This window comes from Tenrec ecaudatus, chromosome 10, assembly GCF_050624435.1.
Source record: "Tenrec ecaudatus isolate mTenEca1 chromosome 10, mTenEca1.hap1, whole genome shotgun sequence".
Classification (NCBI taxonomy): Eukaryota; Metazoa; Chordata; class Mammalia; order Afrosoricida; family Tenrecidae; genus Tenrec; species Tenrec ecaudatus.
The window spans coordinates 6,764,321-6,777,477 of record NC_134539.1 but is presented as its reverse complement, the minus strand read 5'-3'; the positions used below and the strand labels follow the sequence as shown (position 1 = coordinate 6,777,477).

Sequence of the window (13,157 nt, the reverse complement as noted above, 5' to 3'; positions counted from 1 at the left end):
TGATCTTCTACAGTCCTTCCTCCAACGCACTGTTTGGGAACCAGGTTCTTCTCCTCCCTGTTATGGATCAAGGAAGTCGCCGGAGGCTTATTTCCTACGGAGATCCCACAGATGTGTCTCGGGCTCCCGCTGTCAGCATAGCCTCTGCAAACCAGAATCTCACAGCTTAGGCCATGCTGCTATTCTTTCCTTCAGCTTACATGATTTACACTCCTTTGGTCCCTGATGATGGTGTGCTTCTTCCATGTGGACTTCATTGATATCTCACTTAGATGGCTGCTTGTTTGGACATAAATAAGCCTTTAAGACCCCAGGTGCTATTTTATCTGATAGCTGGGCACCATCTAATTTCTTCACCACACTTTGCAGTAGCACCGGTATCTCCTTTCCTGAGGGCCATGTTGATCATGTAAACCCAAACCAGGAATGAGGTGGGGATTTTTGTTTTAAAGTAATAAAGGATTTATACTTAAAAACAAGAGGCTTTAATTTTCAAGAACATCTCCAGGATTTGAGGGTCATGAAAATAACTTTTAGAGCGTCGTTTACAGATTACAGAAAGACCAACAGATCGGCTCCATTAAAATGAGGCACTAGTCGTCACCCCAAAACCCATTCCGAGGCCTAACCGGTGTGCGAATGACCAGCATGTGAGAGAAGCGAGCTGCTGGGGAACTGGTGCTGGCATTCTTGCTTGGCCTGGGGCTGGACAGGCGTTCACCTTGTTAAAGAGGAGAGGCGTGTGTGAGGGGCAACAGGGACGGGGCTTGCCTGGACTAATGTGGCAGGCAGATGATGCTCTACCTCAGTGCTCCCAGGAGGGGCCAGCCCCTGGAGAAGGGCAGCATACTTGGTAAAGTGGAGGGTCAGCAACAGACGCAGGGAGGGCCACAACTAGATGGACTGACACAGTGACTCCAAGTGCACTCAACCGTATGAACAACAGTGAAGACGGCGCAGGACCGGGCAGGGTTTGGAGCTGCTGTACACAGGTTGCTCACTTTAGTTGGAGCCCACTGGACGGCACCTAATAATCATTCCTCAAGAAACACCAGCACATGTGCCAAATCAGGCCCACGTCCCTCAGGAGCCAGAGTGTGGGCACCCTTTCAGGACAGGGCCACGTGAGCCTATTTTTCAGTGACAGGACATCAGACGTGTGAAGGAGAGCAGTGCTTATTAGTTTGCAGGCCACCCCTTCAGAGAGGAAACAGCATATCCCTGGGTGGTCTGCACTGTTGACAAATCATAAAGTTGGTGGGTAGACCACCCCTCTGCTGTGGTAGCTGGGAAGAAAAACCTGGCCCTCTGCCAGAAAGGTTACAGCCAAGAAAACTCCACGGAGCTCAGTTCTACTCAGTAAGACATGGGGTCACTATGAGTCCGAAGTGACATGATGACAACAAGGGACAGTAGAAGCAGTATCCTGTGTGACAGAAGCCCCAGCTCCTGAAGCTAACAGGCCTTTATCCATCTAACCCAGGAAAAGGTATGCCTGCGGTTCTCGGAGAGTCAAAGCTCACCATACCCAACTCACCGTAAGTTCTCTGGGTGACCTTGGTAACGAGGGGAGAGATGGCGGAAAACACCACAGGACGTCCACCAAGCAGTGGTTTGCCCAAAGGCCAAACTCAAAATAAGGTCAACAGACCAGATACAGAGGAGGGCAGCACTTGCCACAAACCAGCGGACCCTGCTCCCCCAAACCTGCGTGGGAGATTTTTGAGCTGTCGCAAGCAGACCAGAGCCACGTAGCCCTGCAAACGTTTCTTCCTGCCCTCCCTCTGTCTCCTCACCGTGAAACTGGGGAGCCCCTTGGGTTATCTCTTTCCTCATCTTTTCTCTCCATCCCTGACGTGGCATGAGGTTATCCAGTCACAGCCCAAGGGCAGCAGAATTGGAACTGTCCACAAGCATTCAGGCCAATGACTGCGATGGGCTGGTTGCTTAATACGAGAGCCTGTGCTAAATGGAACACACCCAGGCCACCAAATAAGCTGCAGGAGCGGCCACCAATGCTTGCCCTCAATTGGCAATGACTGGTTATGGGTTTGGTTTGGTTTTGTTATTATCGGAGTCTCCCAATTTGGAATTACCAGACAAGCTTTTTAAAGCAAGCGTCTTCCTCTCCGGGAACCCCAGCGAACACGGTGTTGTTTATCTGCACCCATCTGCCTGAAAGGGCAAAACGTGAGCTTGGGGACCTGTGGCTTGGCACCTGTCACCGACATTTTCCAAGTCCAGGAAACAGGCCCCAGATTGTGAATATCTGCCCCCCCCACCCCCAACTCCTGTCCTGAGCACATCAATCTCATCTCACAACAGGGGGAAAAAACGAAAACGCTGGACCTTAAAAGAGGTGGGGCTGCATATGACACCCACGGAGAGGAGTGGGGGGGCGGAGAAAGACGGTGGGCGGAGGGATGCCGAGTTCCAGGGGGGCCGGCAACAACCCCAAGGACTTTTCTCTCCCAGTCACTCCATTTTGATATCGGCCCCATCACCGCGGTTCGGGCCAAGAAACTGTTTTTCTCCTTAGAGAGGTTCACAGAGAGCAAGGCTGGGAGGGGCCGGGGGCGACGCCGGGCGTGTTGCAACACCCAGTGTTGGAAAGCGTGGGCGCTCCCCTTGGGGCCCAGCCCAGGTCCCTTCCGCCATGGGCACCACTGGAGCTGGTGGTGTCGTACCCCCCAGTCCTCGGGGAACGCTCAGGGCGCCCCCCTGACCCTCCAGTCCCTAGGACTCCCGCCCCGTCGATCGGATCCCGCAGCCGAGTCGTCTTGTCCCTTCAGCCCCAGGGTGCCCACCCGTCCCACTGCCCCCCACCCCGCCAGAGCACTCACCCCGCCCCTCAGCCCCCAGGGCGCCCGCCCCGACCCTTCACCCCAGGGAGCTTGCCCGGTCCCCTCGGATGTCCCGACGTATCCGTCTCGTCCCTTTGGTCCCCAGGGCGCGCGCCCCGTCCCCTCGGCTCCCAGGACTCCCGCCCTGACACCTCGGACCCCAGGGTCCCCGCCGCGTCCCCTGGGCCCCCGGGACGCCGCCCCGCGTTACCTCGGAGGCCCGGGCTGTCGTCCCTGGCCCGAATCTTGCGGATCTTGACGGGGCGCCCGCTCAGCGTGGCCAGGACCAGCCGCTGGCGCAAGAAGTTGCAGCCCGCGTAGGCGAGGCAGTGCGTGGGGTCGGCCATGTGCACGCCCTCCGCGGGCGCGGCGCGGGGAACGGGCGCGGGCTCGCGGGGCGGCGGCGGCGGCTTCGGCGGCGGGGCTCCCTCCGCACCCGCGGCCCCCGGAGCGTCCACGTGGTTTGGAACAGGAAGACGGAGCGACGAGACACGGGGTCAGAGGGGAGCGGGGCGGGGCGGCCGCCGGCCTCCGCCTCCCCGCCCGGCCGGGCCGCGCCACCATTGGTCCTTGAGGGATCGGGGCGGGGCCCGTGCCGCGCCGCTATTGGCTCGCGCTGGGGCTGGGCGGGGCCCCAAGCCCCGGCAACAGCGCGCGGCAGGAGGCAGCGCGGGAGGGTGGCCGGGAGCCCGGCCGACTCCGGAGCTGCTCTGCGGGCGGGCTGGGAGGTGGGCAGCCCCCGAGGGGAGGTGGATGTCACCTCCCTAGCTTTTCTTTATTCTTAAGGGCTGGCACGCTAGCCCTGTTACAGGCGCGGTCCTCAGCCCCCAATGTGCGCTGCAAGGGAGTACCCCCACCCACCCCGCAGAAGACTCCCGGAGCTTGTTATGCACTGGCGTTTGCACTGTGCTTTTGTTGTCACTTTGCCCCGTGCACTCAGCCCCGGCGTGTCCTGTCACTGTAGGTGCCTGGATGGCATGATTTGCACTTGGCTACGGCCGAAAGCCTAGTGGATCAACCCACCCGGCTGCACCGTGGAGCAAAGGCCGCGCCATCTGCTTTGGCAAAGATTGCTGTTGGCAGATGGCTTCAGCGTCAAACTTGTCTTGTAACGACCCCAGGTGACATGATAGAACTGTCCCGTCCGGTCTCCCCATATTTGCAGGGGCAAATCATCAGAGTTTTGTTGGGGTTTTTTTGTCACGAAGCCCCTGGGTGAGTTCAAGCAACCAACCTTCAATCGCTTTGGGCACTGGGCTTCTAACAGCCAAGAAGACCCGTTGGGCTCTGTTCTCCTCACACACCTGGGGTCCCCATGAGTCAGAATGATTATCGGGACGCTCTGGCCTCTGCTTCCCTGCAAGGCAGCTATCTGTCTCCAATACCTCAAAGCCCAGTGGTAATCATTTCACAGACGCTGGAATTGATTTGCCCGTCTTCCTCCACATGCCCCTGCTAACCCAAACACACACAAAGATGGGTCTTCATCAGTCGGCTCCCAAACCTCCGAAGATGCACCGCTAGCCAGCAAGTAACCTTATGCTTGTGTGTCCAGCATCATAGCACACCTTGACAGTCACTTTAGGGTCGTGCTGTCACTACAGGACCAGGGGCTCCGGGGAGCACAAGGGAGGGAGGAGCTTGAATCAGGTTAGGGGTGGAGCTAACCTGAGGGGCTGAGACTCCAATTCTTGCCTCCCTGTGGGTCTGATGCCCTACCAGTGACAAGGTGGTAGAGATGGAGGTAGAATTTGGCAGAAGCAATCCAAGAGTCCTTCTAGGGTGGTGCTAACCCAGGGACACTAATGCCCTTCTCCAGACAGCCATTTATAAAGTGGACGATGGTGTGGAGCGACTGGAAGGATCCAGAATCTCTTGAGATCCTCCGAGGTAGGAGTTTCGGGGCAAGGGGGAGCAGCGGGAGTGTGTTGCTTCAGGGTTTGCATTCTGTTATTTGCATCGGGCCTTCTCATGGCCACCCCCTGTGAGCTGCTGCCAGAGAAGACCTGTGGGCCACAGACTTTCAATGCTGAAAGTCAGAAGATCGTCAGAAGCAGATCAGGTGCCAAGCCTTTTTCTGTGGGCCTCCGGTGGACTTGAAACCTCAACTTTTGGGTGAAGACCTGAGTAGTTTTTACCTCTTACCACCCCCACCCCCCGGAGTCCTTGTTGGGCATGCTGTCTGACTTATTCACTCAACAGCCTCACTGGAATGATCATCCTCGTCAGTTCCCAATCCATATGCCCACAGCCAAGATTAGTTCAGCAGACCGACTTAGTTTTCCTCTGTCAACACCTACACCTCCTGGTCTGGGGCTAGGTGCATGGGACCCAACAGGCCAAGGTGTTGGAGAATTATTTCCCCCCCCCCACACCCCTCCACTCCCAAAGTGTTAACAATTAGGAATATCCCTTTGAAGGCTAAGGTGGCCCATGCCAAGTCGTGTGTGTGTGTGTGTGTGTGTGTGTGTGTGTGTGTGTGGAGGCTGGACAGTGAATCAGTTAGACAGGAGAAGAACTACTGCCTTTGAGTGATGGTGTTGGGGAAGAACATGGACAACCAGAAGAAGGACCAAGCGGGCCTTGGAAGAAATGCAGCCAGAGCGCTCCCTCGACGTGAGGATGTCAAAACTTCATCTCACATGTTTTGGACAGGTTATCGGCCAGACCGTTCCCTGAACAAGGACGTTGTGCTTGGTAAAGTCGAGGGTCAGCAAGCCAGAAGACCCGCACTGAGAGGGATGTACAGCGTGGCTACAACCACGGGTTCAAACACAGCAGTGACTGTGAGGATGGCGGGGAACCGAGAGCGTGGGTCCTGTGAGTTGTGTTGATACCACAGCACCTGACAACAACAGCCACGACAGATAGCCAGGCCTTTGTTCAGTGAAGCAACTCACTTGTGGGTTCATTAACCAGAGCTCATTTGGTTTGCCTCCAAGCACCTAACCATTGCGCCACCATTCCAGGCAGGAGACCTGCACTGACAGTTCTGCTACAGGATCTCATTCCAGGCAACCCCAAGAGGCGCGTGAGTCCTGCTTTTTCAATCTTGAGAAGTGTGGGTCAGAGAAATTAAGGGCCAGCTCAACATGACACACTAGTCAGTGGCAGAGCCAGAAATAGAAAGGCCATCTGTCGCTCTCTGTCTTGGGATCCCTGAACCTCCGGTAAGAACTTAGGCTACCATGAAGCGAAGCAGACAAAGCCAGATGTAAAAGGCTAACATTGCCCAGTTCCATTTACAGCCCATGTTCGGGAATGAAGAGAGCCCCGGGGGTGTGGTGGTTACTCATTGGGCTGCTAACCACAAGGTCTGCAGTTTGAAACCACCAGCTTCTCAAAGGGTGAGAGATTGAGGCTTCCTACTCCCAGAAAGATGTACAGTCTCGGAAACCCCTGGGGCAGGTCTACCCCGTCCTAGGGGTTGTCTATGAGTCAGCACCCACTCAGTGGCAGTGAGTTTCATTTTTTTACTTGAGTGCAGGATTGGGGGAACCACAGAGACACAAAGTAGGGTCACTGTTGCCAGGAGATGGGTGCTGGGACATTGGCAAGTTCTGAGCTGCTTTTGGTGGGCCATGGAAATGCTCCAGAATTCAGGAGACCATGACAGTCACAGGATGTCACGACATATTCTAAAAGCCACTGAGTTGTAGGCATACACTGAAAGATGTTCAAAGCAGTGACTTTTCTCTCACTCCAAACTAAAGGTCACTTGAAGGTTAAAAACATAAAATAAGACAATCCTGAGACCAATCCTCAACATGCACTAAATGCCAGGTCAGCATTTAATAAGGAATTCACATACACACACACACCGAGGAGTAAAGCATTACCTCAGGGGAAGCTGCTGCTCTATTGAAAAGCTGGCTTTCTACGTCCATACAGAGTTACAGTCTCGTAAATCCACCACGGCAGGCCTGCCCTGTCCTATAGGGTCACTGTGAGTCAGCAGTGACTTGATGGCAGGGAGTTCGGTGTTCTTTTGGGGGCCTTGGACCACGGTCACAGGCATCCTGAAGTCGACTTGCATTCTTGCATTTGTATGCCATTAAGTTATATATATATATATATATATATATATATATATATATATATATATATATATGAAATGATTTAAAAAGAGAAAGAAAAACAACTGTTAGATCCACGTTAGGCCAAGAAGTGCCAGGCTTGGCTACCAGGCTTGTCTGCTAGAATTCCTCTGTACAGCTGGTGACCTTAAAAATAGAATTTACCCCCTGTCACGGTAATAAATATGGATGGTGACTTGGGAAGATTTTTTTTTCTTTTCTCATTTCAGATTTCAGTATCCTACTGAGTCCTTTCCTGTATTGGAGTATGTTACTCTATTTAAAGGAACGCATGTGGACAGTCAGGGTGTCAAATACGGAAAACCGAGCATTGGTGTTCTTCATGGCACCCATCATATCCCCAGTCGCTTTAAGTATGGTGCTATTGTGGTTCTTTTTGTTGTTGAGTACTGTCAAGTTGATTGCAATGCATAGCAATCCTCTGGGACAGAGTGGAATTGCCCATCGAGTTTCTGAGACTAAATCTCTATGGGAACAGGCAGCCTCAGTTTTCTCCCAAGGAGTGGCTGATGGTTTTGAACTACCAGCACTATGATTGGCAGCTTAATTCTTAACCCACAGATCCACTAGGGCTCCTTGGACCCCTTATGGAAGGTAAGCATTCGACCCACTGAGCTGCCAATGTCTTCTTCCTGCAACAAGGCACACATAGCAGTAGACCAAGCATAAGCCATCAGAGTTGACACACTGGACGGCTTCTGCGTGGAAGGAAAACCAAGCAAAAGGAAGACAGTGCAGCAGCTTGCACTATTGCTCTGAATGGTTCATTCTCAAGCCTGCAGAACAAACATCCCCACCTGTGCTTCTATGGGAAGGACATACAACTCTACCTTGGGAGTAGGGAGGTTGGCACATGACTTGCTTTGACCAATGGTATGTGAGCCGACATGATGCTTGCCACTTCTCAGTGGAGATTTCTAGAGTCTTTGTATATTTCTAAGGAGCCCTGGTGGCACAATGGAACAAACAGTATGCTGCCAACACGGGGTTGGTGGTTCAAACCCACCAACTACTGTGCAGCAGAAAGACAGGTTGTCTGCCTCCATCTGGGAAGCCCTCAGGAGCAATCCCACTCTGTCCGTAGGGTCACTGTGACTACATGGGCTTGATGGCAGTGGGTGGAGAGGTTGTATGTCTCCACTAGTTCTCTGGCTCTGTGCCCTTTTATCATGAAAAGAGGTCTCGACACGTTCTACTCGGATCATCAATCAGCATCCATGGAAGCAGCCATCAAGAAATCCAAGGCGTTGCCTTGGGCAATTCTATTGAAAAGACAGCTTCAGAGTGTTAGCCAGTGAAGATGTCACTCTGATGTCTAAGGTGTATCTGACTCAACCCGGGGTCTTTTCAACTACCTCATAGGCACGAGATACCCGGATGATGAAAAAGGAACACATATGAATTGCGGTGTTGCCGATCAATATTGTACAGCTCATGGATTACATGAATAGACAAATCAAAGCTAGAAGAATTATGACCACCAAGAATGCGCCTTAGAAAAGAACGATGGTGAAACTTTGACTGTCTTCCTTTGGACATGTGAGGATATAGTGAGGTGAGGCACATGTCAGACCGCCTTTAGCTGCATACAGGGAAGAAGAATCTTGACTTGTGGGAGGGATGGTTGGCAAATTGCCACAAGGCAGAGGTCAGACATGCCTCCACCTTCCAATTTTACTTACCCTATTCTGACACCAACCGTCCTTCCCACAGCACCCTGCTCCTTGTCTGGGTTCGATATTCCATTGCAGTGGCCACACAGAATTCACAGACAATACTCAGGATGTGGGGGTTTCCTTGGGAAGTCAACTGGTTGTCACAAGTCAGGACCAGAAACCACAAGGGATGCAGTCCTTTCTCTGAAGAACATCATCCCAGCCAAACTGTCAGACATATCTCTAGTCCTTGGCATCTCCGCCAAGAAGCCCCTTGGCCTCTGTCCTGCTGGGGCAAGGGTTACAACACTCCTTCAGCACTGATAAATACCCAAAGGGCAAGCCAGCCTCCTGCGCCAAGACCCTCAGTTTTGCTCCTTCTGTGAGGGAGGGGCAACCACACTGTCTGATCATTCCAGTGCATGTGACTCCCCTGCTCTGTCTCATGGTCTTGGAGCTGCTGGTACGTCTGCTACCCGCCACTGCAGCCAGGGATCTTGCACATGTTCTGCTGGTGGCTCCACTTTCCTGATGATCGTGGGATTGTCTCTTTCTGAGACGGCTCATGTTTATACGCAGCGACATGGCAAAACTGACCAATGCCCGAGTTCGAGTCTTCTACCCCTTACTGACATCATGGCAGCAACAATGGGCTCCAACATAAGGGAAATTGTGAGGATGGCACAGGACCGAGGCATGTTTCTGCCGTCCGTAAGGTAGCTATGAGTCAGAACAGGCTCCACGACATCTGACTGCCACAACATCCCTTCTTGGTCTGCTTCCACCCTGTCACTGAGAGGGAGTTACAAAGATTATGGCCAGGAGAGCCACAGCACGGCATTTCACTTCACCACAGCATCTCATCGGAAAGGCCAATCTCTAGGAAACGACAGCCTCATTGGTAACGTCAGAAGGCCAACAAACACGAGGGAAACCCTCAACAGATGGACTAACCCAATCGCCACACCAATCACCTCAAACGTACCAACCAGGGTGGAGGTGGGGCAGGACAGGGCAATGTCGTGGTCGGTCCTATAGGGGGTCACCCAGGAATGGAACTGACTCACTGGCAGTAGTCACAGCCACAGCCAGGGCTGCTGCTTCAGCATGAAGCCTGACATAAAACATTCGTGGTCAGCCCACAACGCACTCAGCTAAGATGTCATCCGGGTGGAAAACACACGTGTGTTATTGCAATCCTCTGGAAATCTGGGACTGTCTGCACAGCCAAGTGTCCTAACAGGGCCAGTCCTGTCCTTCCCATCTTCCTGAGGTTTCTACCTTGTGGTCTGAAACAGCAGCTCCAGCTTCCACCATGATGACCCGTACGGTCCAGAGGAAAGGAGAAAGGGAAATAGCATATTCATTCATTCGTTTGCTCATATTCTCTCTCTCTCTCTCTCTCTCTCTCTCTTCACAGTCCAGAAATTGCACATGGATTTCTGCCACCACAGGCCAGAGCTCAGCCACATTGTCCTACGTAGCTGCTTGAGAAGCCAGAAACAGAATCTTGAGTTGGACCATCATAGACCCAATTCATACCCATTGCATTTTTCTGCCATCTTCAGGTCAACATGACCTGCAAGCTGTGTGTTGCCTAAGTTGGCTCCATTTCATGGCAGCCCTCTATGTTGCAGAATCAAGCTGCTCAGTAGGCTTTCTTTGGCTGAAATTCACGGCTGCAGATTGCCAGGCCTATCTACCAACCATCCTTCTGCTCCCACCCGCCCACCTCCACCAGCACGCTACTTCTCTGCTGGTTTTAGTAACCCATTGCAATGGATTATTGAACTCACAGACAATACTCACGGTGTGGGGTTTATTACGGAAGTTGACAGGTTACCACAAATCAGGATCAGAAAACATTAAGGATACAGTTCTTTCACCTGCAGAGCCTCCTCTCAGTCATACTGGAAGGCATGTCTCTCTAGTCCTCAGCCTCACTCTGGGCAAATTCAAACAGCCAACCTTTGGGCTTGTAATCAAGTGCTTAACTGTTTATGCCACCCAGGGGGCTTCTCAGGGCCAAAGGAGTAAAAAAAAAATTAATGTATGAACTCAGAGATGATCTGAAAAGGAGAGAAACTAACCTGTATCAAATTCCTACAGATGCCAGGTCCTGGTTTCAGAACAGAGGAGACAACAGATTTCTGGGCGGACACCGTCCTTACGCTCAGTTTCAGGGAGACGGTCAACAAGCAAGGAATCCAACAAGTCACATGGCGATGTCACGGTGGCTCCACCCTTAAGAGATGGGCAGAGGGTGGAAAGGACTAAGGCTAGCGGTCAGGGAGGGTCACGCTTAAGAGGTAGCACATGATCCAAGTGGTAAGAGCCTCCATTAGTAAGATCTAGAATAAGAACATTCCAAGCAAAAGAACAGCAAGTACCAAGGCCCTGAGGCAGCCATGAGATCCCACCAAGTCAAGGCAGACCCTCTGCCACTGAGTCCATTGTGACCGCGTGGCTAGGAAAGTACAGGCAAGAGGTTAGGGGGGAGGGGAGGGTCAGGGGAGGCAGCCTTGAAGGCCACCCATGGGCGTTTGGGTGGCATAACGGGCCTTTGGAGCAGACATTTAGCTGAACTCCTGCTATTTCTCAGACCCTGGTAAGACAGACATGGTTCATTTGATTTTACAAAATTAGAAACACCTCGCAACTCATCGGAACTCTGGTGGCATAGTCATTACACATTGGGCCGCGATCCACAAGGTCGGCAGTTTGAAACCACAGGCTGCTCCACAGGAGAAAGGCAGGGCTGGCTAATCTGGTTACATTTACAGTCCCAGGAACTCACGGGGGGCAGTTCCACCCTGTTCTGCATGTGTCGGCATCAACTCAACGGCAGGGAGTTTGCACCTCATCGGTCACGCAACAAGGTCTGCACCTGGGGGCAGACCTTCAGTGCTGGGTTTGACATCTCGTTGCAATGGCCACACAGAGCTCGCAGACGATACTCACAGGGAAGGGGGTTAGTAGGGAAGTTCGTGAGTTACCACAATAAAGATCAGCCAACTGCAAAGAAACGATCATTGGTTCACGGCAGCACCTCTCCTCAGCCAGCAGCCACAGCTCTCTCTCTGGTCCTCAGCCTCTCAGCCACATGGCCCCTTGGCCTCACCTCTGTGGACCAGGAAGCCTGCTTGTCACTCTGTCCCCCAGTCCCACTGCCGCAGCGCGGCTCCTCTTCCTCTGTCCCATCATCTCTGCGCCACCGTCTCTGGAGCCTCTGGTCTCCGCCTCAGCCACTGCAGCCAGAGATCTGGAGCGTGCTCTTCCCATGCTCCTGGGTTTTCTCCCTGTGTTACTCCGGGTTGACTAGAGAAACAAATCCAGAGTCATTCATATATGTGTGAAATAACTTTATATAAATGAGCATTTATGCATCAATAAAACAGCCCAGTCCAGATCACGTCCATCAGTTCAATATTAGCCCATAAGTCCAATATTAGCCCATGAATTTCTCTTTCTTTTCATGCAGCACATGCAATGACGCTGAATAAAAGACCACAGGCCAGTGGGTGGAAAGTCTTGTGGTTCCAGTGGCGGTGGAAGCATCTCAGCACTGGCACAGGTCTCCATGTGGCTCCTCCAGCCCCTGAGTGTGTCTTCTTGAAGGAAAAGACAGAGAGAGTGTGGGGTCAACCTCCAGTGAGCTATTTATCTCTGTCACACCTCCAAATGAGGTCATCAAGCTGCAACCGGATTAATAGGCTAAACTCCACCCCTTCACTTTGAATATCCTCAAATTGACACCAGATTATGTAATTTACCACACTCCCCCTGCTGTACCACACTCCCCCTGCTGCTGCTTCAAAGTGGGCTCATCCTTATAGCCTGGCTGGGGGGGGAGGGTGGTGTGTGGAGTGACTGAATCTGACTAATCTCCTCAATCAATGTTACACATGCCCTGTTTGCACAGTCCCACCCAAACGTTTGGGGGCAGTTACCGAGAGACACTGGGAAGAGCCCTGTTAAGAGAGTTCACTCCCCAACAAGGGCTTGACTATAAGTCAAAAGGTGCGCAGTTCAAACCCACCAAAAGTGCATAGGGAAGCAGGCCTGGCCCTCCACTTCTGAAACGTCCCAGCCTTGAAAGCCCCATGGGGCAGCTCTCCTCTGCACACAGGGTGTGGCCGTGAGCATTCGTAGGGTGCTAGCAACCACACCCCCCCCAGCCCTGCTCACACCCATCATGGAGAGGACACAGGGGTTTCCCCCGGTATCGAGGGTCCTCATGAGTCAGGACCTGTCCCACAGCGTCAAGACCGCCACAGCAGCAAGAGTTGGAAGGGATCTTGGAGATGAACCCGTCTTCAGCTCAGCCTCACACCCAGGACCCCTGTACACCATCCCCAGGGAAGGTCCTCTTGTCACCCCCCTGGAGAGGCAGCTGTTATCTCCCAGGCAACAGGCTTCGTTTCCCAATGACACTCGTTGCTTGAAAGTTCTTTATATAGTCCACCCTCCTTCCCCGCATTCTGCAGTCCTTTGACTGGGCAGCATTCAGTCTCTAACTCCCATCCCCTGGTGGCCCACGTGCCTCTCCTGGCAAAAGACAT

At 52.9% G+C, this 13,157-nt stretch overlaps 1 protein-coding gene across 1 annotated transcript in view; it reads right to left on the bottom strand.

The window, feature by feature from the left end:
• Positions 1-3,323, bottom strand: part of RCL1 (RNA terminal phosphate cyclase like 1) — a 35,984-nt gene extending 32,661 nt beyond the window's left edge. The window contains exon 1 of the mRNA XM_075559884.1: positions 3,055-3,323. Coding sequence (XP_075415999.1) covers positions 3,055-3,190 — 136 coding nt within the window. The 5' untranslated portion in view covers positions 3,191-3,323. The remainder of the gene's footprint in view (positions 1-3,054) is intronic.
• Positions 3,324-13,157: the final 9,834 nt, after the last annotated feature.